The 27,858-nt window shown below is 35.8% G+C and overlaps 1 protein-coding gene across 1 annotated transcript; it reads left to right on the plus strand.

The window, feature by feature from the left end:
• The first annotated feature begins 13 nt into the window (after positions 1-13).
• On the plus strand, positions 14-27,550 carry LOC123525356 (putative hydroxypyruvate isomerase). The gene is made up of 8 exons (XM_045304331.2): positions 14-314; positions 5,318-5,429; positions 7,017-7,116; positions 10,042-10,120; positions 12,612-12,661; positions 13,637-13,706; positions 14,841-14,975; positions 15,985-27,550. Exons 1-8 carry the CDS (start codon positions 113-115, stop codon positions 16,056-16,058), a joined length of 822 nt encoding a protein of 273 aa, XP_045160266.1. The 5' UTR covers positions 14-112; the 3' UTR covers positions 16,059-27,550.
• The last annotated feature ends 308 nt before the right edge of the window (positions 27,551-27,858 follow it).

The raw sequence follows: 27,858 nt of genomic DNA on the forward strand, positions 1-27,858 counted from the left end.
AAACCAAAACCAGTAATTAAAAACTGACCTTTCAACTTTACTGATAACACTGTCACAAAACTCATCGCGTGAATTACACATATTTACAGCGAATTAAAGCATTGACAACTTCATGAAGATGCCTCTCAAGTTTGCAGCCAACATTTCGATGCTGTTTCAAGAGATCCCATCATTGTTGGGTCGTTTTAAGGCAGCCAAGGATGCTGGGTTCAAGTATACAGAGTGTACCTTCCCTTATTCTGAGGGACCAGAGGAGCTTGAAAAAGCATGTAAGGAAGCTGGTGTAGAACATGTCCTTATCAACAGCTGGCCAGGTAAAAGACTTTTTGAAGAATACTGTTTGTTGAATTAATAATCTTTTATTCGAAAAGAATACTGTTTGTTGAATTAATAATCTTTTATTTCATCATGTCACATTTTAAGGGTTATGACGTTCTATGTGTGTGTTTTTTCGCAAGACTTGAGTTTCACTTGAAATGTGTGGTATTTCTTTCTAAAACAGTACATGATGGCACCATTTACCGGGAGGTTGAACCACTATATGCAGCCCGTCTGGGCGTACCAGATGTTTAAAGCACTGGTATTGGCAATAGGGGTAAAACGACCTCAGGGGTGGGGGGTGCGGTCATGGCTGTTTGTTACAATAAGGCTGTAAATATTATCATTGTTCATTTATGATATTGTTGTTACTTTTTATTATTATGTACAACGCCATGAATTATTGAAAAGTTATCATTGTTATAATAATATGGCTTTAATCAAATTTTCATACATTTTGATGGCAATGTCACTTTTGTTATTGTCACATATCTGCGATGTGTCACATGTTTAATTGTAAAGCGCCTTTGAACGTATATTACATATGAAAAGGGTGCTCAACAAATCTGGTATAATAATAATAATAATGAGATAGTGATTTTACAGGATGATCAAAAAAGCAGTTTAGCTGCATTTATATATATTAAAGGAAGTGTCAACCCCTTCAACACAGGCCAACCATTTATAATTAACTGAGTTTTTAACTTAGAGTTCAGATGGTTAAAGTTAATTTGAAATGAATCCATCAGCTGTTTTTCAATATCTGCCCTTATAGTAACCCTATAACAAGAGTCAAGTATAGGACACTCTAACACAAAATGTTCCGCAGTCTCCACACAGGACCAACAAGGTAAGTTTCATCAGTGTTATACTGATTAAAACTTTTACGGTTAGTCTGTAGCAAGTATGTCCCTGTTGTTAGCCGGAGTTGAACTGACTGCCTTTCCAGTTCTCTTGCAGTGAATTTATTGCTGTACGCGGGGTGGACTTTGCCTGGAGTATAGGGGTCATTTCTGCAGTAAAAGAGTTTCTAGCCATCAGGATACTGCTAGCAAATTCTCAGGGGATTTTCTAGCCGTCCGGTAATCAGTTTCTTAATAAGTAATGATTTTAAATTAATATAATTTTACATGTTATTTACTTAAGATATCAATACTTATCTGCAAAGAAGTATAAATACACAGAATCGCAACTGGAGATAATCTTGCGTAGGCACGTATCACCACGTTTGAACCAGCATTATCTTATAAAAAGACTTACTGAAGCATTTTGCTGACTTGATCACTCGTGATCAAATCAGCAGATGCTTATCAAAGTATTACACTGGTGATACGGCTGTCACATAATAAACCGAATCGGGTCAAATTTTCAAACGACCACTGTTGATTTCTCAGACTTCCAATCATAAATTTATTTCTTCCCCGTGTAGAAAATACTAAACAACATTAAAAAGACACCATTAACATGATTAACATTATAAACAAACGATCTGATAGAAAGTTTTTCATGACACAAATTTTTATCCTTCTGCTTTCTGTTTCGTACACAGGTAACGGCCGACCGAATCAGGTCCAATTTTCAAACAACCACTTTTGATTTCCCAGACTTCCAGTCAAAAATTCATTCCAATCCCCATGTAGAAAATACTAACAACATAATACATTTAAAAAACACCATTATCATTATAAAATATAAACAAACAATCTGATAGAAAGTTTTTCATGACACTAATTTATATCCTTCTGCTGGCTGTTTCATACACTGGTAAAACGAGATCTCATTCAGTTCCTACATGATGTTGGCCAAAGAATATTTTTAATTGTCTCAAATAGATTACTGCATTTTCAGCCAGAAAAACCTTTTGCCTAAATCAGTAATGGCGAAGCGAATAGAAGGAGATGATTAAGTAAATAACATGTAAAATGATATTAAATCATTACTTATTCATTAAGAAATCGATTACCGGATAGCTATAGAAAATCCCAAGAGGATTTGCTAGCCATCCGGTAACCGGATGGCTAGAACGCAGGCTAGGCATACGGTTAGCGGATGGCTAGACACTTAATTCCTATTTTAAATTGGGATATGTGATGTCCTAAATTTTACAGAAATGCACAGGGTTTCATTTTTTCACTTACATGTTAATACACACCTTTTTATTATACTGATAATGAAAAATCAAAGCAATTTTTTTACTTCTGAATTCAGTTTTAATGAAACAGATGATCATCAAAGACATTGACTGGTTGTCATCAACATCATCTTCATCTACAGTATAATTGTCTTGCTCCAAGAAGAGTAGGTGGATTGAGTAGCCTAGGAAACCTGACAGTATTTTACTTTCTCTAACCCCCCACGCATGGCCATAATGTATCAGTATTGAACATTTGCCATTACTATAAAAGAAAAAAAAGAAGAGTGTATCCACTATTTGATTATTAAAAATATTGGTACATTGTGTACCTGTAACAGACAACAATTTACATCTAAATTAGGTTAAAAGTCTCTTTAAATACACTGTTAGTACACTGTTTAAAAACTGATAAAACAAGGTCTGGTGTTTTGAATGTTAGTATGATGTGGCTGGGTGTGAGCCATGGAAGACATGCTCTCTAGGGAAGATATCTAACCAACAAGAGAGCATGTCTTCCATGGCTCACACCTAGCCACATCATACTAGAAGCAACCCTGCTTGGGCCATGGAGACATGCTCCACAGCAACTCCAACTACGAATCCCACCTCTGGGAGTAACTCCAGCATCGGCAACTATCTATGCAACCTTACACTTGCCTTTAGCTCCGCCAGCACGATAGTTACCACGGGCACTAACAATACAGCGCCGCACAATAGAGAGTAAAAGTGGAACAACTCCAAATATAAGGATAACCTTAGACATATCCATTATATGTATGCCTCTTTAAAAAGAAGCAACATAGATCCTTTAGGTATACATGTAAAGTCTGAAGTCATTAAAGACTACACACTAAACGTGCAGTAGTATATCAAATCAAAATCATTGAAATTATGCAGAATGACCCAGAGACAGCAAATAACACAAAAATATAAGATGTAACAGGTAATACTCTTGGATTCACGAGCTTCGTACTCTCAACCTAGTAGGGATCAATATTTATGGATAGAATGGGAATACCGTACTCAGCCATTTCATTTATCTGGTGTTTTATAAGAATGTGTTGATATTCCTCAAGAACAGTCTGAAAGAGTCTGAGTAAAACACTAGTAAAGAATTATTTACTAGACAGTTCAGCATAATTACTTTAATGTGTTTTAATAACTATTTAATGTGTTTTAATAACTATTCATATGGCTTTCGATGTATGGACATTTTAACTTAAGCTCACATTTTACTTTTTGATATAGTTGTGCAATTTCCATCTAGTCGCATAATTCTTTAATTGATATAGTTGTGCAATTTCCATCTAGCCACATACATGTACTTCAATTTCCATCTAGTCACATAATTCTGTAAACTCTGTTATGCCTCTCTATGTCATGCCACCAACAGAAAGGACCACAATGGAAATAAGAGTTTTCTCTTTTTTGTTTTTTGTGTAATCCTTGGTGACAGTGTGCCTGTCATGGCTATTTATAATTTCATGTTATATGCATTATGTTAGTATGTTGTATTTACTATACATGTTGTTTTTAATTGTCCATGTATGTGCACTCCTTACCGAAATAAATCTATCTAAAGCCCTCCAGCATAGACTGATCTACTGCGTGTAGAGGCAGGCAGTTCCAAAGGGCTTCAGTGGCAGGAAAGAAACTGTGTTGATACGCAGATTTGCTGCAGGAGATTTGGTTGTACTGTTGGTTGTGGATTCTGGCAGATTTCGATATCCATAGAGTAAGATCTGGAATAACAGCAACAAGATTGTGCCAAATTTTGTACAGCATGGTTATTCTGGACATGTTGTGTTTGTGCTAGAGTGTGTCCTACAGGAGTTCACGGAGCATATTTGAGACCAAGTTTGTGCATTTGTAGTCATCTTTGATTAACCTTGCATCTCGGAGAGATTGGGTATGATGGTGACTCCACAATATTTAGCGCCCTCTGTAGGTTTTAACAGGGTGTCGTGGATGGTGTATGCATATCATTGAAGTGGATTTTACTTATTGATTATGTGGATAACTTCACACTTGTCAGCAGTAAATGGTTATCCATATTTATTTAGCCTTACTTTCTCAAGCAATAGCATAATAGTGTCAGCTAGGTGCCCTGTGGGTTTTTCTGATTAATTTTTTTTGTTAATAGAAATCAAGTGCTATTATATTGAAAAATTAAAGCACTTCAAAGAGTAATGTCATGTTCTGAACTGAAACAATTACAGTCTTAAAACCTCTTTGTAGGAAAGTGTTGGTGCTACTTATTAAAGTACTGTTTAAAATGTTCTGAAATTAAAATACATGTCCCCTGATGTAAACCAACTCATTTTGGTTGTAACCATTCCTACTTTTTTAACACATCTCCAATGAAAGACAAAATTTAATGAAATGTCCCCACTTCTGATTTAAATGGCCCCATTGTTGTTTGAAACGTCCCTGCTTTCAATGAAAACATGCACACTCCTTTTTGAAACTTCCCAAATTTGTTTATAATGCACATTCCCAAACAGTTACCCCACCCTAATCCACCACTCCACCCACATACCTACTGCATTTGTATAAGCTTTGTAATAATTTATTAGGATAGTGCAACATACAAAACACACTCCAATTCCTGTAGCTCCTTTACATGAGACCCATAAAAAAGTAAATTATTTTAAGTTGGATGAGTGGGGAACCAATTTCTGACACAAAGCCTGATTTTGTTGTCAGACAGTGTTACCATAGGACCACTGCATCTCCTCTGTGCTTGTTGGGTACATATTATGCTATAATATGTGCTATTTGATGTAGCAATATTGCTGTTGCTGAAGACAAGTTTGTTTTTATATCATCGTCAGATTTTACCTTCTAATTATGTTTCTTTGTTAGGTAAAATGGAAAAGGGAGAACTTGGCCTGGCTGCTTTACCTGATAGGGTACAGGATTTCAGAATGCAGCTTGAACTCTCCATCGAATATGCAAACTGTCTCAATTGCAAAAGGTTTTATTTATATCAGCTTTTTGTGCCCCCCCCCCCCATGAGTGGTGGGGGCATATAGATTTGCTCTTGTCCGTGCGTCCGTTCGAAGTTCGTGACACGCCTAGCTCAAAAAGTATTTGATATAAAATAATGAAACCTTGCATGAGTCTTTATCATGATATGAACTTGTGCACCTTCTATTTTTTGTCTGGCTCCGCCCCCTAATTTTAGAGTTATGGCCCCTGAAATAGTCAAAAATGCACATTTTCACCTTGTGACACGCCTAGCGCAAAAAGTATTTGATATAGATTCATGAAACCTTGCATGAGTCTTAATCATGATATGAGTTTGCGCACCTCCTATTTTTCATCTGGGTCCGCCCCCAATTTCTAGAGTTATGGCCCCTGAAATAGTCAAAAATGCACATTTTCACCTTGTGACACGCCTAGCTCAAAAAGTATTTGACATAAATTGATGAAACCTTGAATGAGTCTTTATCATGGTATGAAATTGCGCACCGACTATTTTTCGTCTGGCTCCGCCCCCTATTTTTAGAGTTATGGCCCCAGAAATTATAGTCGAAAATGCACATTTTCACCTTGCGACACGCCTAGCTCAAAAGTATTTGATATAGATTCATGAAACCTTGCATGAGTCTTAATCATGATATGAACTTGCGCACCTCCTATTTTTCATCTGGGTCCGCCCCCTATTTCTAGAGTTATGGCCCCTGAAATAGTCAAAAATGCACATGTTCACCTTGTGACACACCTAGCTCTATAAGTATTTGATATAAATTGATGAAACCTTGCATGAATCCTTATCATGATATGAACTTGCGCACCTCCTATTTTTCATCTGGGTCCGCCCCCTATTTCCAGAGTTATGGCCCCTGAAATAGTCAAAAATGCACATTTTCTCCTAATTATGTGCCTCACTCAAAAAGTATTTAATGTAAGTTCATGAAACCTTGCTTGAGTCTTTATCATAATGTGACCTTGCATACTTGGCATTCTTCTTGAGAATTTTAGCGTTTATTACAGAGTTATGGCCCTTGAAATAGCCAAAATAGTGGATTTTTTGTTTGTGATGCTCATAGCTCAAAAAGTATATGGTATAGAATAATGAATCCATTTCATAATTTTTTTTTTGAGGCTATACCCCATTAAGACTGCAAACATTTGAATGATTTCCCCTTATTAGTGACAAATGTACCAGTTGGGGGGCACAACCTGTGTCCTACAGACACATTCTAGTTTTATTTTGTCTTAAACCTCTATACATGTATAAATATTAGACAGCCAATTCAAAGAGCACAATAAAATATGCAGAGATTGAAAATGCAGGAATGATATGTTTAATATCAATTGGTTTTTGTAGAATAGTTCATATGAAATAGACTATATAGAGTGTTTTTAGTCTATTGTAATAACATGTAATATCTTAAACTTCCAGATATTAAAGTATTCTGAAGTAAAACCTGACATACTGGTTGAATTGGAAAAAGAAAGTAATAAGGGAGTCAAAATGTTTTTCTTATTCACTGTTTTGAAGCAGTGACACAACAATTTAAGTGATGGCTTTATTCATGTATACAAAATTTTACAGAATGCATGTTACGGCAGGAAGAACATCACGTTATAAATTGGAAGAAATGGAGACCACTTATCTTGAAAACCTACGTTTTGCTGCTGATAGATTACAAAAGGTAAAAATGCCATTTCACTACAGGAGGTAAGAATTTTACCTTTTCCGCGTTACGTAGCCAGGGTGCATCGCTACAAGGCGAAATGTATATATTTGTTGAGTTTATTTGTTGTAAAGAGAAAACTTAGGTTACAGGCTGTTAGCGATTTCACTACAGAGGGTACCTCTTGACTGTATTCACTAAAGGATATAGAAATTAAGACTAGGTTTTCTCTCATTTTTCTTTAAGAGGATAAAAATTTAGACCATAGGCTGTCAACTAGTTTCTGTTTATTGAGATGAAAATTGAGATCTTATTCTGTCGGCCATATTCCCTATAAAGAGTAAGAATTTAGACTACTAATATAGGCTTTAAGAAATTTTCACTATATAGGGTAAGAATTTAGGTCATAGGTGGTTGGCCATATACACTACATAATGTTAGAACATAGACCATCGGCTGTTGGCCATATATAATATTCTCCCATTGCCAAGAAAGTAATTATGTCTCCCCCAGGAGACATATTGTTTTTGCCCTGTCCGTCCGTCCTTCCGTCCGTCCGTCCGTACGTCACACTTCATTTCCGAGCAATAACTTGAGAACCATTTGACCTAGAACCTTTAAACTTCATAGGGTTATAGGGCTGCTGGAGTAGACGACCCCTACTGTTTTTGGGGTCACTCCGTCAAAGGTCAAGGTCACAGGGGCCCGAACATTGAAAACCATTTCCGATCAATAACTAGAGAACCACTTGACCCAGAATGTTGAAACTTCATAGGATGATTGTACATGCAAAGTAGATGACCCCTGTCGATTTTGGGGTCACTCCATTAAAGGTCAAGGTCACAGGGGCCCGAACATTGAAAACCATTTCCGATCAGTAACTTGAGAACCACTTGACCCAAAATGTTGAAACTTCATAGGATGATTGGTCATGAAGAGTAGATGACCCCTAACGATTTTGGGGTCACTCTGTCAAAGGTCAAGGTCACAGGGGCCTGAACATGGAAAACCATTTCCGATCAATAACTAGAGAAGCACCTGATCCAGAATGTTGAAACTTCATAGGATGATTGTACATGCAAAGTAGATGACCCCTATTGATTTTGGGGTCACTCCATTAAAGGTCAAGGTCACAGGGGCCCGAACATTGAAAACCATTTCCGGTCAGTAACTTGAGAACCACTTGACCCAGAATGTTGAAACTTCATAGGATGATTGGTCATGAAGAGTAGATGACCCCTTTTGATTTTGGGGTCACTCTGTTAAAGGTCAAGGTCACAGGGGCCTGAACATGGAAAACTATTTCCGATCGATAACTAGAGAACCACTTGACCCAGAATGTTGGAACTTCATAGGATGATTTCACATGCAAAGTAGATGACCCCTATCGATTTTGGGGTCACTCCATAAAGGTCAAGGTCACAGGGGCCTGAACATTGAAAACCATTTCCGGTCAGTAACTTGAGAACCACTTGACCCAGAATGTTGAAACTTCATAGGATGATTGGTCTTGAAGAGTAGATGACCCCTATTGATTTTGGGGTCACTCTGTCAAAGGTCAAGGTCACAGGGGCTTGAACATGGAAAACCATTTCCGATCAATAACTAGAGAACCACTTAACCAAGAATGTTGAAACTTCATAGGATGATTTCACATGCAAAGTAGATGACCCCTATCGATTTTGGGGTCACTCCATTAAAGGTCAAGGTCACAGAGGCCTGAACATTGAAAACCATTTCCGGTCAGTAACTTGAGAACCACTTGACCCAGAATGTTGAAACTTAATAGGATGATTAGTCATGCAGAGTAGATGACCCCTAACGATTTTGGGGTCACTCTGTGAAAGGTCAAGGTCACAGGGGCCTGAACATTGAAAACCATTTCCGATCAGTAACTTGAGAACCACTTGACACAGAATGATGAAATTTCATAGGATGATTGGTCATACAGAGTAGATGACCCCTAATGATTTTAGAGTCACTCTGTTAAAGGTCAAGGCCACAGGGGCCTGAACATGCAAAACCATTTCCAATCAATAACTTGAGAACCTCTCGACCCAGAATGTTGAAACTTCATATGATGATTGTTCATGCAGAGTAAATGACCCCTATTGTTTTTGGGGTCACTCGGTTAAAGGTCAAGGTCACGGGCCTGAACATTGATAACCAGTTCCGATCAATAACTTGAGAACCACTTGACCCAGAATGTTGAAACTTCATAGGATGATTGAACATGCAGAGTAGATGACCCCTATTGATTTTGGGGTCAGTCTATTTAAGGTCAAGGCCACAGTGGCCTGTTCATTGATATCATTTTTTGGAAATAATTTGAGAACCACTTGACCTACAATGTTGAAACTTAATAGGATGATTGGACTTGCAGAGTAGATGACCCCTATTTATTTTGAGGTCACTTGATCAAAGGTCAAGGTCACAGAAGCCTGAACAGTGACTTGAGAACTACTAGGCCATGAGTGTTGAAATTTAGCGGGATGATTGGACATGCCAAGTAGATGATCCCTACTGCAGCCAACCATCAGTGTCTCTTTGACTTTTGCTCCTGACCCCTATTGACTTCTTGCCTATAGGACTTTGCATTGGGGGAGACATGCGCTTTTTTACAAAAGCATTTTCTAGTTTTCATTTCTTTTTGTTTAGTTTCTTTTGTTTCTAATTAGTATGCTCCATCCTTCCCCAATAAAAGTAAAAAAATACAGCTATTTTCTTTTTCAGTGTCTTGTGTTTCTAAATTTATTATTTAAGTCTTCCTCCCTTCCCATGCAAAAAGCAATTACTGAAAAAGACCTAGCCCATTCTGCTTGTGAATAGTTGCTCTGTTAGGCAGAGCCCTTGTTTCATTTCATAATGCTTTTAATTATTTTCAGACAAACATTGCCTGTACAACAGAAACAATTGATGAATTTTTGTATCTAATTATTACAGGAAGGTATCATGTGTTTGATAGAACCATTAAACTCCAGAATTACTGCACCAAATTATTTCCTTAACAACCTTCAGAAAGGTAAGAGGTATGATTGATGTAATGCTAGTGTAAATTAATTAAAGTGTTTGAATGTTGAGGGCACAGTAGCATGCAGAGATTTTGTTCTATGCTTTTAACACTTTTCTTCAATTTGTAGCAAGAACTGAAAAAAGTGACGGAGAAAGGAAAGTAGTACTAATCTAGGAATAGGATGATGTATGCTGGCCTTTTTTCTAATGTAAAATTCAAAATTAATGTATATGATTTTTATCATGTTCATTTGCTTCATTGTATAAAATATCAGCATATCTGAACTGCTGCCTAGTTCATATTCAGTAGCTCCCTACTCTAGTGTTATTACTAACATAATATTTATTCACATTTGTAGATGTCTAATCAATGACCAGCTTTAATATGCCTTAACCATTTTCACAGCTGAAAAAAAAACCCCATCATATTCTTTTTTTAAGGAACAAAATCATTAATTATTTACAAAGTAAAATGTACTTTGTTATTATATAAACCATTACCTTCATCATTTCCGAAACTATTGTGGAAAACATGTTTATTGACAATTGTATTACATGATCACTTTTGAAAACTTTAAATCAAATACTTCAGTCTCACTTGCCTGACACCGTTCCCAGCTTTTGATTTTTTTCTGACATTTGTAGCAGTGCCGTAAAAATAACACGTAGTGAGAAATAAAAGACTTTATTATAATTTTATAACGATACGTATTCTGTAAAAAATCGGCTTGTATTTCACAATTAAATATGAACAGGCAGAAAAAAAATCTGTATTGTACCATTTAAATTCCGTATTGTACCTTTTGTATTGTATGCTGCCGGACTACTTTCATTAATGTGTATGACCTGACAGTGTTCTATAAATAGCACACATAAAAACTTCACTTAGTTCCATTTTATTATAATATTGATAAACATTGAAGATTTTGTTCAATAACAAAACAACAAACAAAAAGGTAGAGGTATATAATGAAAGGGTCATTATAACAGTAGCTAGATCTGGGATGCTGTATTCGGCTCAAGTGGAGTTTTGCCAGATCGGATCTCACAAGGTGCGTAAGCGGCAAGGGAAATATATGCCGCAGTCCAGTAAGGGAAATATATGCCTCGGTCCAGTAAGGGATATATATGCTGCAGTCCAGTAAGGGAAATATATGCCGCCTCAGTCCAGTAAGGGAAATATATGCCGCCTCAGTCCAGGAAGGGAAATATATGCCGCCTCAGTCCAGGAAGGGAAATATATGCCGCCTCAGTCCAGGAAGGGAAATATATGCCTCGGTCCAGTAAGGGATATATATGCTGCAGTCCAGTAAGGGAAATATATGCTGCCTCAGTCCAGGAAAAGGAAATATATGCCTCAGTCCAGTAAGGAAATATATGCCGCCTCAGTCCAGGAGGGAAATATATGCCGCCTCAGCCAGTAAGGAAATATATGCCGCCTCAGTCCAGTAAGGGAAATATATGCCGCCCTCAGTCCAGTAAGGGAAATATATGCCGCCTCAGTCCAGTAAGGGAAATATATGCCGCCTCAGTCCAGTAAGGGAAATATATGCCGCCTCAGTCCAGTAAGGGAAATATATGCCGCCTCAGTCCAGGAAGGGAAATATATGCCGCCTCAGTCCAGTAAGGGAAATATATGCCGCCTCAGTCCAGTAAGGGAAATATATGCCGCCTCAGTCCAGGAAAGGAAATATATGCCGCCTCAGTCCAGGAAGGGAAATATATGCCGCTTCAGTCCAGGAAGGGAAATATATGCCGCCTCAGTCCAGGAAGGGAAATATATGCCGCCTCAGTCCAGTAAGGGAAATATATGCCTCGGTCCAGTAAGGGAAATATATGCCTCCTCAGTCCAGTAAGGGAAATATATGCCGCAGTCCAGTAAGGGAAATATATGCCTCGGTCCAGTAAGGGAAATATATGCCGCAGTCCAGTAAGGGAAATATATGCCTCGGTCCAGTAAGGGAAATATATGCCGCAGTCCAGTAAGGGAAATATATGCCGCCTCAGTCCAGGAAGGGAAATATATGCCGCCTCAGTCCAGTAAGGGAAATATATGCCTAGGTCCAGTAAAGGAAATATATGCCGCAGTCCAGTAAGGGAAATATATGCTACCTCAGTCCAGTAAGGGAAATATATGCCTTGGTCCAGTAAGGGAAATATATACCGCAGTCCAGTAAGGGAATTATATGCCTCGGTCCAGTAAGGGAAATATATGCTGCAGTCCAGTAAGGGAAATATGTGCCACTTCAGTCCAGTAAGGGAAATATATGCCTCAGTCCAGTTGAGGCAATATGTAGAGTACATGACCTCCAATCAGGAGGTTATAGGTTCAAATATTGGGCGAGATTTTCCATATTAATTGTTGAAAATTTTGGGAGTTGTTAGTTACTTATAAAGAACAGTTTAGTTCCAGTTAAGAATTCAGGAATAAAGTTATGTTTTCATATTTATTGTCTTTGCTATTTCTGAAATATATAAGATTCTTTTTTGTATTATTTCAGGGGTTGATTACATAAAGAAAATTAATCATCCAAACTTGAAACTGCAGTTTGTAAGTTATATATCCTTGATTTATTTATTCATACTTGTCACAGGTCTTCTTTAGATATATAATTCCATGTCTGGTCTCTGAGGTCATGGTTATTTAAGGTACAGAAAATGTAGATATTTAATAATAAATGTATATGTGAAAGTTGTAAAACCATTCAATAGTTTTTGTTTCTGTTTTCTTTCTTTCTTTCTAGGATTCTGACAAGTTTAGGAGTATTGTCATTGAAAAAAAAAGGTATTTTCAAACCAGTATGCAATAGTTTCAGTTGCGTAGAAAAGTTTTTAGCTCACCTTAAAATAGAGAAAATTGTAACTACAGATGGATTTTTACCAAACTTAATCTGTAGCATCTTTGGATAGACATTTCTTAATTTTGTGCAAGTGATTTGACTTGACTGCACTAAGGGACCATTAGAACTAAACTTTGATGTCTTTTAAGCGACCTCATGAAATGCTTGACTGATTTCACCAAACTAGGTCAGAAGCATCCTTGTACGGACCTTTCTCTATTTTGTTCAACTGATTCTGCTTGGGCTGCCAGAGCTTAAAATAAAAAAAAGCTTTTAACAACTTCTTCTCATAAACTGCTTGATTTTCACCAAATTTCTTTAGACGTAAAGTTCAAACAGTTCAGTTTGACTTCATTTTGGGGCAGCCTGGACTAAAACTTGAAATACAAGTCTTTAAACTACTTTTCTCATGAACTGCTAGATGGGTCTCCAACTTGGTCAGAAGCAGTCTTGTATTGACCTCATCCAAGCTTTTTCAAGTACATCATATCTATCATGTTTTGGTACTAAAAGATTCCTGATACAGCATGTCATGTCAAACAGTTACATGAGCTATAATGATTAGGTATGTTATGTATTTTTTGACAGTAGTCTTTATTTTTTTTTAAATTAAAGGAAGTCAGACTTGGTTATTTTGTAAAAATGGAGATGTTGAAAGTTTGCAGTATATGATATTTATTTTTCAGGACGTATTTCATGCTCAGATTATATCAGGGGATTTAACAGGAAATCTGAAGAAGTTCCTTCCTTATATAGGTTAGTGCATTACATGTATTCCCATGTACAGGTTCAACTGACAGAATTTATTAGTATCATGAATAAAATATAGCTGCTTCACCTTTCATGAGTTTGTGATATGTCTTGGAAATATGAGACAGCTTACAGGTTTCTCTTTAGCAATCATTTTGAAATCCAACCATTTGACATCAATAGCTTCTCGAGTACAGGCATATATCAACAATTGTGAAACACTTTCTCAAATAGTATTGATAATGAGACAATTGTTGTAGTTATTGAACTTGGTGACAAACACTTTGTTAACAGTTCCTTTAAAAAAGAATTCATTGCAAATACTTTTAAGTAAACTGGGGCAACATTGTTGATAGAAAATTGCATAAATCTTTGTCACATGAAAATCCAAAATCTAGTACAAGAGTTAAATTTATATGCACTGATAACTTGGCTACAAAGTAATTTTAGTATTATTTCAAACTTTAGATAGAGTGCTAAAACCACATTTGATTATGAAACTTTTATGAATACCGTATAACCCCGTATTAACGCCCCCCCCTAATTAACGCCCCCCCCCCCCCCCCACACACACACACACACACACGTTTTTTGGGGAAAATAAAAAAATCTTACCTTCAAAAATTGATCCTAGATCCAACACAATAATATCCAGATAATAACAATTCCATAACAATACAAATGAATTTAAAAAAAAAACAAATTTATTAACACAAACTTTTAAACACGTCAACAGGCATGGCACAAATAAATCTACTGTGTGTACATACTGAATATGCCATGCTATAAACGCTACAGTATTGATCGAATTTAACTCTGATGACGTCGGTCAGCGCGCGACTTTACACAAATTCCCAGTACAATTACGTATCGGGTTATGTCAGTGCATGAATTGGGATGAAGGGGGGGGGGGGCGTTTATACAAGTTACTGACATTTTTTGGATCAAATTTTTCGTAAAATGCATTGCCCCTGGGGGCGTTTAAACGGGGTTATATGGTATCTGCTATTCCAATCTTGTTAATTTTTTATTGATCATGTAAAAGTAAATAATGATTAGAACTGAACTGTCAGGCTGTTTGGTAAGTCATGAACACATAAGGCCATGAAGGGTTAATACTAAATTCTTGTTCCTGTATAGGTCACATTCAGATTGCCCAAGTGCCAGACCGAGGAGAGCCAGATCTTCAGGGTGAGGTGAACTATAAGTACATATTTCAGCTGCTGGAGGACATCGGTTATGATGGATTTATAGGACTGGAATATAAACCAAGAAGTGAGCTCAACCTGATTATTATATTATTGTAGAAACACATGATACAAGTCCTCTATAGTACAGTGTGATATTAAATACAATGGTCCAGTTTTAGTACGTAGAGCACAAGAGTGTGAAGCAACTGGTCAAAAGTTCAATACCCATGCAAGACAAATTTTCTCCTTGACAAGTTGACATAAGACTATACTTCTAAAGTGATTTGCCCACCACCATTGATTCATGTGGGGAAGGTTTGAGGTACTTGCAGACAACAGGTTGCAGTCTTGCAGAATACAGTATCATTGTGCTGTTAATATTGTTGAAAATCAGTGTAAAACCTATAAATAACATATTTAATAATGTAAACTTCTTGTTTTAATATTCACCTGTTAAACTTGAGTACTTAAATTGGTGGAAATTGGAAACCCTGTTAACCCTTATCATGCTGGACACAATTTATTCTGCCTTTGCGGCCAGTGCAGATGAAGATCAGCTTGCACATCTGTGCAGTCTGATCATGATCTGTCTTGTTCACCATTCAGTCAGTATGTTTCTGGTATAGTTAATGGTACTGTCCAAACTGAAAGATGAACAAGTTAATTATAGAAATTTAGCAGGGTTAGGGTTAAAAGTAGAGCCATTTTTATCTTAATATTGCACATGTGTACCAGGTACTTCAGATTTTGCATATCTTTATAGAAATGAATACTGCATAAATAATAAACATGATGCTGACCTCTTCACCTTATTGTATACCTGTATCAGCATAGTATAACATATTACTAAGAATTGAAAATTAATTGGGTTACAGTATGTGTAAGATCTATTTATAAATGACTTTTTGCCCTTGTATATTTGAGCTGTTAAAATAAATTTCAAAGACTGACAAGAAAACTGTAAGAAAGGGTTACAGCAGATTGTTATTTTGACCTTTTTATTTAACTGTTAAACTTTTATTGGCAAAGGTATTTAGACTATTTAAATGTTTACGAACAAGTGTGATATTACCAACTGAAAATATGTATTTCAGCAACCACAACAGAAGGTCTCAAGTGGATGAAAGAAATAGGAGTGTCACCAAGTTGTGAAGAAACAAAAAAATAATTATATTGTATGATATGCTAAGGAAGTAGATGTTGTATTAGAATTATTATAATATTTTTATTTTTCAGGAATACCTATTTATTAATAAGTGTCAGTATATATAATTATTTTTTAAAAATGTTAAATTCATTTGAATCAGACAGCAAAATGATTAAAATTTTCAAGACCATTTATGTTGAGCAAGATTGCCACGACCTAGTCATCATAATTGGTGACAAGTGTATGTGCATTAGTGCAGGCATTAGTCCATCAGTTCTTGGTTGACCCATAAATTTGCTGTGCATCCTCATTGTGACATTGAGACAGAATGTTACACACAAGATTCAGGTCCCTAAAGTGTCAGGGATACACTTTGTGGTCAAATGTCATGTCAGATCTTGTCTGAGCCTTAAAGTTGATATGCATAGACCAATCTTTTAATTGGCAGAAATGTTTGACTTAGTGAAATGCCTGTTGTCTGTAAAACCTGGGTATCCATCTCAAAGGTCATTATCTTGTTTGGACTCCAAGGTCATTGTCTTGTTTGGACTCAAAGGTCATTGTCTTGTTTGGACTGTAACTTTGACATGCATAGAGCAGTCTTTTATTTTCCCCCTTTGTAGAGGGGGTATATTGTTTTGTTTAGTGTTGGTCATTCTGTCTCCCCGTCTGTCTGCCCATCAACAGACCATTTGGTTTCAGATCAATAATGAGAGAATGCTTGGTCTCTCAGTGGTCGAACTTTATAGGGTGATAGCCTGTGGTCAGTACATGACCTGTATTGTTTTCTTTAACATACGGTCGTCAAATTTCATAAGGTGATTGCCTGAGGTCAGTAAATGACCGCTAATTTTGCAGGGGGCGGGGAGGTCAGTAGGTCAAAGGTCAAGGTCACAGAGACCTTCACACTGAAAACAGTTTCTTCTCAATAACTAAAACTTAGGTCAACAGTCATCAATCTTCTCAAGATGATTTTATGTAGCAAGTAGATGACTCCTACTGTTTTTGGTGTCTGTAGGTCAAACATCAACATCACAGTGACATCTACACTGAAAATGATTGAAGAATGTTTTAGCGATCAACCATCTTAAAATGGTTGCATATAGTTAATGGATGACAGAGTAGGTTTTGAGGTCATTTGGTCACAGCATTTAAAACTTACATACCCACTTGCCTCAGACATGACATCATGTGGGGCATACGTGTTTTACAAACAGCTCTTGTTTAGTATGTATCTTTCTCTTAATGAGATGGTATGTTGAAGGGTCATGGTCAGACTAGGTGGTCAACTGTCATGCCTAATAGTGATTTGGACACCAAATTCTAGTTAAGTGTTTAAGCTCACAATAAGTTATATGTTATAAAATTTATTTTTATATATATACAAGACAATTTTAACATAGTTTTATCAATTCAAATAACAGCAAGATCAGCAGGTATCTTTAATGTATTTTGTAGACAAATGCATACCAAACTAAAACTAAATTGTTGATTGCTTGTAATTCCAGGGGTAAGAAAAAAGAGAAAGTAAATTCCTTAAAGTTATAATTAAAGGGATATACACAGGTTTTTTATTAGCTTACTTAGCACAAAGCTCTTACAGTGAGCTATCGTGATACCCCTGTGTTAGTCACCTGTCACTGTGATATGAGCTGTTGTGATACACTTGTGTCCTTCAACATCATGGGTTATTAACATTTTTGCTGTTCACTCTAGTGGTAACAATTTCAACGTAATATTAATGAAACTATGTCAGAATTTTTCCCTCAGTTAAGAAATGGGCAAACATGAAACCAGGTCATGAAAAATAGGCCACTAGGTCAAATCATAGAAAAATCTGTTAACACGCTACAGATCATATTTAAGTTATGTTAGACACTGGGTCATTGGGGTCAAATCATAAAAAAACCTTTGTTAACACTCGTGGCCATTTTTTCTACCTGATTTATTTATAACATGATCTGAATATTTGTTTATATGAACTCTGTTGGAAACTAGGTCATGTAGGTCCTTAAACTAGGTAATAAGGTAAACTTTAGGAAAACCTTGCTAATGCTGTAGAGGCCATATATTCTATCTGATTTATATGAAACATGGTCAGAATGTTTGCCTTTATGAAATCTAGTTCATGTTTGAAACTGGACCATCTGGATCAACAAGTAGGTCACTGGGTCAAGTCATAGAAAAACCTTGTTAACTCTCTAGAGGGCAAATTTTCTACCTGATGTATATGAAACATGGTCAAAATGTATGTCTGTAGAATCTAGGTTAAATTTGAAACTTATTCATGTAGGATAAAACAATGGGTCAAAAGGTGAAATTGTAGAAAAGAGTTGTTAACACTTCAGAGGCCACAGTGTCTTCCTGATGTTCATAAAACTTGTTTGTCTTTGAGAAATCTAAGTCAAGTTTGAAACTGGGTTATCTAAGAGGAAAAGATGGATCACATTGGTCAAAGAAACCTTGTTAGTTTACACTTCAGAGGTCAACTCTATGTGATCTTTAAGAAACTTCATTGGAATGGTTATTTGTGAAACATGTGAAAGCTAGGTCAAGTTATAACTATGCTGTGGACTGCTTGACTTGCTAAACTTGGTCAAAAGTATCCTCTCAAGTTTATGTAAATTGTTCTACTTAACTTGATCTTCTAATCAGGGTCATGTGTTTCATATTTCAGGATGAATCTTTTTCACATTAAACAAAATGTTTGCATTAATTATTGATATAGTGTGTCTTGACATGTATTTATGATTCAGGTGAGATAAAGGTTTATGGGCCATTATGCCAATCTTGTCCACAAGGTAACTTCATGTTATATTTTGTATCATTTTACTTTGTAATAGAAGTTATCTTATCAAACAAATTTGGCTATGAAAACCTTTTTAACTATATGAGCTGCGTCATGAGAAAACCAACATAGTGGGTTTGCGACCAGCATGGATCCAGACCAGCCTGCGCATCCGCGCAGTCTGGTCAGGATCCATGCAGTTCGCTAACAGTTTCTCTAATTCCAATAGGCTTTGAAAGCGAACAGCATGGATCCTGACCAGACTGCGCGAATGCGCAGGCTGGTCTGGATCCATGCTGGTCACAAACCCACTATGTTGGTTTTCCCATGGCACGGCTCATATATGTAATATTTTGATCAATATTGTTGTGCTTGAAAAATGTGTTTTGGGTTTGTGTAAGTACCTAGTGCTACATTTCTGTTACTGATCATGAAATTCCATGCCATGATGAAGTTACATAAATAACTCACTAGCCTGTTCTCCTCTAAAAAATAATTGTCTCTAAGCATTTTATTCTTCCATAAAATAGTGTGCCTTCCTGTTCATTTTTACACTATTTGTAGACATTGTCAAAATAAAGTACATTGTGTACATAAAAGGTCTGTATAAACTTGTTTGTAATTGTGAAAATATATCACAAAGAAAGGTTTTTAAATATGTCAAGTACAAAATAAACAAGGAATTACAAGCAGTCTACAACCCAACATTTAATACTAGTTAAGAAGTTTGTATATATACTACTTGATTAGCCGTATGCAAATTTTGATTCCATACCTCATGTTTTTATTTCGATGTAAATGAGATGTGGAACCAAAATTTGTAGTCCTGTGTGGCGCCATATAACCTATACTGTGTTGATGCGCCGTAAAACCCAAATAAATAAATAAATAAACTTGATTAGCCTTACTGGATTCAAGAGACTGACTGCAATATTTTATACATGAGATATAAACTTCGAGGAATTATAGTTGAAGGTAGATTAAACTGGCTCAATGAGTTTTATAATTACTATTTAACTTTTATTGCTTTGTTCATAGTTCTGTATGTGAAGTTGGTAAAAAAAAATGTAATTTCACTTTTATATTTTGTTGCAATGCATTTTTCATATTTTAATATATATTTTGGCATGTAATGATTTGAGAACAGTATGCTTTCACATTCCAGAGAAACATGTAACCTAGAGTACAGAATTATATCTGTATTTTACATTTAAATGTATATTGGGTCATTTTCATGCTGCTTGTAATTTGATAGTCCAGACTTATAAATTTTGCTTTCTGAAGGATTCATGTTATATAGCCAATTGTGTTTTGAAATATATTGTTTAAGAAAATTAGTGATATTCATTCTGCAAAGACATTCCAAAGAATGCCAACATTGAGTCCTTTAGAAAATAAGGAAATTTGTAAACCTAACCAGGCATGAGTACAGAATTCTGTTTGTGCCATTGAATTTTCCTGTTTCATCATGTTATAAAAGAAGCAAAATTTTAATTTTGTACTTTTTGGGAGTCTGGATTACTTAAAAATGGAAAGTGTATTAAACATTATTTTTTTCATTTTGTCATGTACATTATGATTTGTTGGCACTTGCCAGCTGGCAGATGATAAAGTGCATTGATTTTGAGGTCAAGGTCACATTGTCTGTTAAAACAAACTTTTTCCCCATAATATTTTGAGGATTTGACACATAGCCCTAAAACTTTGCAGTCACATTGCTCATGGACAGTGAACGGCCTCTTAGGACATTGTGTCTAAGAAAAAGATTACAGGTACCATTAGTTAAAAAAGAATCAGCTTCAGATCCATCTAGATTTTTATGAAGTTTCTTGGTCAAATATCATGGTCACTGGTACAAAGTGATCAGATGGATCACAGGATGAATTAAAATTTAACGTGGAACTGAAAAACGCAATTTGGCTAGTACAAATGTGTACATATGATGCAAGTTTTCTTGAGCAGAAGTCGTGAATGACAACATTACCCATAAGACAGTTTTAATTCTTCCTCTATCTCATATAATGATGGTTAATTAGCTAGTCTGTATATCAATGTCTCATTTATTTAAGCTAAAACTTTTATTTAATAATACATTATTTTTAACTTCAAGAGATGCTACCTAAACATTTTTGTTTGTGCCTTTTACATTGTGTAATATCAGTATTAAAGAGTACAAGGCATTTTTGTACACATTTTAATTTGTTATGTACAGTGCATTCGCGGTGCTACGAATTGCAATTTAACGAAATACCGGTATACTACGAAAAGGTGTTGTGGTCCCGGCTGCTTTCCTTCTTATTTCTATGTTACAAAGTCGCGGTTTTACGAAATTGCAATTTTACGAAAAATGCGCTCATACGAATGTATTTTTATGCCCTTAAAGCCTGTTTTCAACTCGTTTTAGTTGCGGTTTTACGAATACCTGTATCTTCTAAGTTTTCACACCTTCCATAATAGCGTGAAAAACGCTTTAGAGTGGAAAGTGTCACGATCAATTAGTTGGGCGTAAACAGTAATTAAAGTGTGAAAACTTAGTAATTAAATTCGAAACACATACGCTGTGTTAGTGCTTATTTTTTTCTTCTCTAACTATCAGATCGGATGGCATATCAGTCACACTTGTTTCGATATCTATATGTCTAAAACAATCACTACATAAAACAGATAAAAAATATTTAAGTCCTGATCGTCTGTAAATTGTCGTTTTATTATTCCAAACAATTCAGTGAAGGGTAGCTGAATCGGTATAGGCAATTGCTATTTTTGTTCTCGTGCAACAATGTACCCTGTATATGTCTTATGTACAGTGAATAAAAAGTGAAGAAAAACAAAACAACCCGTTTTACATTTCAGATTTGAATAAGATTTGTAGTAGACCCAGATGTACATATAAAATTTGTATACATGTACATGTACTCCGATACGAAAATAACATGTTTAAATATCACGGGTTACAACGTGTAGATATCAAGGTGCTGTATAGCGAAATTTCCTATGCTGCGCTCGAACGAAAATGCGATATTACGAAAAAAACGGCCGGTCCATTGGCTTTTAGTAGGATCGCGATTGTACTGTATATGGTGTAACTGTTAGGGGTATATTGTTTTCTTTTATTCGTATTTTTGATGTTGTAAATTTGTAAAAAAGTTACTGCAAATCATGCAATAACCATATTATTTTTATATATTAATCCAATTATTATTATTTATGGTGCAAACAGCTTTTTAATATAATGAACCTATTTGTAATTGTTTTAATTCAATTTTCATAATAATGTACACATATATACCATATGTACCTAAATAGGAAAACAGATATTAGTGTTAAATAGGCATGCTCCAGATATATGTAACTTTTTATGAAATTTATATAAGTTAGAACATACTTCTATTTTACAAATATAAGAAAGTACTTTTATTTGTTAGTAGCTGTAATCAAAAAGTAAAATCAGGGTGTTTTGGCAAGCTCTAGGCAGTATTAAAATTTTGTATAAATAAACACTCGTGAAGTTAGAAAAATTAGAAGAAAATCTCTCCAAAGCATTACTCAGGCAGCAGAATTTAGATGTAATACAGGTAAAATTTTGTTGTACTTTATCAGGCTGTTTTACAGAGTTGATATTCCTCACCTCACTTATCTCTGTTAGTGTCCAGTAAGTAATACATCAGTGTGGCATAACAGTGTTCGTGTATCAGTGGAATAATGTCATATGTATAACTCAAGCAGCAGTTACAAAGTTTTAACACTAATGATTAAGGGTCGCATGTGGTTCTTGGATGACAGCTTGTATATAAAATGAATCGGAACCACTCTTTTTCCTTGCACTATTATAAGAGTCTGAACATTTGGTTCTTCTGTATTTCTGTGATTCAGCAGGTATAAAAGATTTGATTTCATATCTTATTTTTTTTTGTTTCGATGTAAATGACATGTGTAACCAGAATGTTTAGTTCTGTTTGGCACCATATAACTTGTATTGTATTGCTGCGATATAAAACACAAATCAAAATCAAACTTAGATGAAGCCAAAAATATTTAGCCAAATAGATGCGACTGTCATTCTACTTGTTCATGCTCCACTTGTTTACTAGTATTTACTCAGATTTTGCATTTTCTGTTGCAATTTCTGGTATTCAGCATTGTGTTACATATTTCAACAATCTTTAAATGAGTGTTTTAGTTGCATTGTTAGTACTGGTATATTGTTAGTTTTTATACGCCCGTTTGAAAAACGGGACGTATTATGGGAACGCCCCTGGCGGGCGGGCGGGCGGCGTCCACAGACTTTGTCCGGAGCATATCTTCTACATGCATGAAGGGATTTTGATGAAACTTGGCACAGTTGTTCACCATCATGAGACGGAGTGTCATGCGCAAAAACCAGGTCCCTAGGTCTAAGGTCAAGGTCACACTTAGAGGTCAAAGGTCAAATTCAAGAATGACTTTGTCCGGAGCATATCTTCTTCATGCATGGAGGGATTTTGTTAGAACTTGGCACAAATGTTCACCACCACAAGGCGGAGTGTCATGCGCAAGAACCAGGTCCCTAGGTCTAAGGTCAAGGTCACACTTAGAGGTCAAAGGATACAAGAATAAAAACCTTGTCCAGAGCATTTCTTCTTCATGCATAGAGGGATTTTGATATAACTTTGCACAAATGTTCACCACTATGAGGCGGAGTGTCATGCGCAAGAACCAGGTCCCTAGGTCAAAGGTCAAGGTCACACTTAGAGGCCAAAGGTCAGATACAAGAATGACTTTGTCCGAAGCCTTTCTTCTTCATGCATGGAGGGATTTTGATGTAACTTGGCACAATTATACACCATCATGAGACAAAGTGTCATGCGCAGTTCCCTTCTTTAGAATTACTTCCCTTTGTTGTTACTATAAATAGCTTATATTGTAACTTTTTCATTACTAGTCGTAGGGAAAAATCGAGACCACTTTTCTGTAGTACAACATGCATGCTACATCCATTTATGAGGTGTATTTTGACCAATCTCTGCCTGATGAAGATTTTTGTGTGGACTTACAATTTTTTTTTTTGGATTTTTTTTTTTTTTTTTTTTTTTTAAAGATTATTTTCCCTTAGTTGTTACTATAAATAACTTATATTGTAACTTTTTTATAATTGACCGTAGGGAAAAAACAAGACCACTTTTCTGTGGTACAACATGGATGTTACTTTCAAATTTTAGGTGTATTTTAAGGTATCTCTACCTGGTAAGGAGTTTTTTGTGGACTTAGAAAAACAAATGACTTACAATGATTACTAAACAACCACAAAATTAAAATTCCATTTGCAAATACAGGTGCTAGAGTAAAGAAATTTGCTGTGACGGGCGTATATTGTGACATTCTGGCACTCTTGTTGAATCCTAATAAATTATATCAGATCTGTTTTGAGATTTTTGTCATTTTCCCAGCAGATGCAGAATTCATTGTTTACCATGAATAACTTGTTAATTGTTAAGAAACTGATTATTTAATGTTAAATGACAATCTAGTCTTTGTTTTTTTATAACAAATCTTTTATTCTTAATTTTAAACCAGTTTTAAGTGTGTGTTTTTCTTAGTTTTATGTTATTTAAGTCTAAAATTTATTGCTCATTAAGACAATTTCAACAACGATTTTTTCAGTTCAGGTTATGATGTGTGTATTTATGACATGATTCATAATAACATCATATGAATGTTTCATTGGTAGTTGGTCAATATTTGGCCCCATATTGTTATGTGCCAAGGTACAAAATTAGTAACTGCTATCCAAACGATACAGCAGTGAAATATATTGAAATAGAAAAAGTGGAAACTCAACAGGTTGCTCAACATGACAAAAATGAAAATGTTGCAGGCTCAGTTTGATTGAGACTGTTGTGGATGGAAGTGGTAATGCATGCTACCGTCCATGCCCTCTAACCCCGGGTTAACTAAACATTTACCAGTACACATGTTACAAGTTACAAAAATAATTTACAGACATCCACTGAAGTCAAAACATTCCCTGCCTTTTTGACTAAGCTGATGTCTTTTCACTGGCAAATAGAAAAGCTTCCTCTGTGGATCAATGCATCCAAGATATTGGTGAAAATTAATGCCCAAAAATATCATACAAAATATCTGTATGATGTATTCTTCTCATTTATTTATTATACTCCTGGAATTGCAGTTTTGTCTATCTGTCATTCTGTAACACCTCATTTGTCAGGGGCATAACTCCTATGAGAGGAGCTAAAGAGTGCAAGAAGCATAACCTACCTATAGATATTGCAGTTATCTCACCTTTCAACTTTATTATGGTTGTTGCTTGAAACTTTGTAAAATTGTCATTCAGCATGCGAAGTTGTGCACCTGGGGTTTCGTTCTGGATTTCACTAAACCAGACCAGAGTAATTATCCCTTATTCGGTCAAAATATACATGAAGGGTCTAAAATTTTGTGTCACATGTATCTGGGAAAGTTACCTAAATTCATAAGACCTAGGAATTTTATTTAACATGTGATTTTGTGCACCTGTAGATTTGTTTTGGATTTCACCAAGTCTGCCCAGTTTTTTTACTTTGTCAAAATAAACTTAAATGGCAAAAAAAGAAATGCATGTTTCTCAAAAAAGCTCGGACCTATAGTCATGAAACTGATTCATAGGATTGGTTTTCAGCATGTGAAGTTGTGCACCTTGGAGTCTTTTTGGATTTCACTCTGCAAGACCAGAGTTATGGTTTCAGCTTAATCAAAAATATGCATTAAAGGCTTTAAATTAAAATGTTTGTGTCACATAAATCTCAGTAAGTATTTAACCAAGAGTAATGAAACCGTATGGAATATTATTCAGCATGTGAAGTTGTGCACCCACCCATCCCCTCAAAAAAAGAGAATTATTTCTTTTACTCTTTTCTTGTTGTTTGATAGTATCCACATCCCCCACCTGCTGATGACTGACATACCTGCTGATGACTGACATACCCAGCCCAATGAAATATAAGTTTATTTAGTTTTGTATTGTCAACAAGAAACATGTAACTATATAGTGACAGAAAATGAGGGTAACACAGGGTATGGATACACATCTAGAAAAAACTCCTAATTTCCACCACTTCCTACACGTGGTTAGTATTGAAATAGCTTATATTTATTTTATACTCAATTCTGTGTTGCAGATATTCAGTTTTGTGTGCTTCTTAACTGAAAATTGAAAACATGGTTTTTTGGTTGGACTAGCAGATGGATACACAGGTGGCATCAAACTTGTTATGTCATCTTTCATGCGGATTGAGATATTTTAATCACTCTTGGCCTGTCGGTGCTTACTGTAACATCTGTACTAGGACAGCATATTGGGTTAGTGAGGTCAAGGTCACTGTTACTAGAAATAGTCTCCACGAATTAGACTAAGATCAAATGAATTAAATGAAACTTCACCGACAGCAAGTTTTTATCAATAAGTAACCAAGGCTGGGAATGTATATGGGTTCTGTAGAGTCAGTCAAGTGGACCATTTCTTAATTTCCAACAATTTAAAAATTCCATCTTTGCAGAGTGGTCCAAGAGGCATTGATGGATATTAACACATTTTTGTACGAAAAAAATGAGTCATTCAGACATACTTTTAGGTCTTTAAAATAGTTTGCGGTGAAAACCCTGTTCTTCATTGAATTTTCACATCTCTTGTTTCTGCTTTGGGAGGTACTAGTAAATACTTACAGATAAAATGAAAGCATTAGCTTTTACCTCCTTTCATTTCAATATATTGCCATCTTGGTGCTACTTGTTTGCAACAGTTCCTTTTCCCGCATCAGTTCCGTCTCTCAACACAGATGGTCATTTGACAAGTTAGCTTCACCAGAAAGAATCATTACTTAGGTTAATGTTTTTAGGAAATGAAACTTGATGTTGTCAGTCCTGTGTTCACATATTTTCAGTTGTGGGTTCCAGCAATATTATGATGGAGAATAGTCTAAATTGTTTATTATACATTTGTAAACTTTAATTGTTAGCTCGACTATTCAAAGAATAGTAGAGCTATAGGACTCACCCATGCGTCGGTGTCCGGGTCCGTGTCTCGATTTGGTTAAGTTTTTGTATGTAAGCTGGTATCTCAGTAACCACTTGTGGGAATGGATTGAAACTTCAAACACTTATTTACTGTGATGAACTGACTTACATTGCACAGGTTCCATAACTCTATTTTGCTTTTTTACAAAATTATGCCCCTTTTTCGACTTAGAAATTTTTGTGAAGGTTTTGTATTTAAGCTGGTATCTCCGTATCCACTAATGGGAATGGATTGAAACTCCACACACTTGTTCACTGTCATCATCTTACTTGCACTAAGCAGGTCCCATAACTCTACTTTGCATTTTTTGAAAATTATGCCCCTTTTTCACAGCAGTTTTTGCTTAAATTCTTATATGTGAGCTGGTATCTCAGTACCCACTAATGGGAATGGATTGAAACTTCACACACTTGTCCACTGTCATGAGCTGATAAGCACTCTGCAGGTTCCATAACATTATTTCCCATTTTTACAAAATTATGCCCCTTTTTCGACTGCGTATTCATTCAATTGACAAGGCTGTTTAATAGTCGAGCGTTGCAGCCCTCCGATAGCTCTAATTTTGTTTATGTATTTTATAACATCTTTTGTAGTAGTTACACACCCAATTTTTAAGATAGAAATTAGCTTGTATAAATATTGTTAGTTTGAAAGATTAAAATTTACCAAGAACCTTGAGCAAATCTTTTCTTTTTATTAGCTCACCTGTCACAAAGTGACAAGGTGAGCTTTTGTGATCGCGCGGTGTCCGTCGTCCGTCCGTGCGTAAACTTTTGCTTGTGACCACTCTAGAGGTCACATTTTTCATTGGATCTTTATGAAAGTTGGTCAGAATGTTCATCTTGATGATATCTAGGTCAAGTTCGAAAGTGGGTCCATGCCTTCAAAAACTAGGTCAGTAGGTCTAAAAATAGAAAAACCTTGTGACCTCTCTAGAGGCCATTTATTTCACAAGATCTTCATGAAAATTGGTCAGAATG

Source organism: Mercenaria mercenaria, chromosome 3, assembly GCF_021730395.1.
Source record: "Mercenaria mercenaria strain notata chromosome 3, MADL_Memer_1, whole genome shotgun sequence".
Classification (NCBI taxonomy): Eukaryota; Metazoa; Mollusca; class Bivalvia; order Venerida; family Veneridae; genus Mercenaria; species Mercenaria mercenaria.

Coding starts and splice junctions, on each gene's coding strand:
- LOC123525356 (XM_045304331.2), top strand. CDS start 113: ATGAAGATGCCTCTCAAGTTTGCAGCCAACATTTCGATGCTGTTTCAA. Junction 7,117..10,041: donor CTGCTGATAGATTACAAAAG/GTAAAAATGCCA, acceptor TAATTATTACAG/GAAGGTATCATGTGTTTGAT. Junction 12,662..13,636: donor CAAACTTGAAACTGCAGTTT/GTAAGTTATATA, acceptor TTTATTTTTCAG/GACGTATTTCATGCTCAGAT.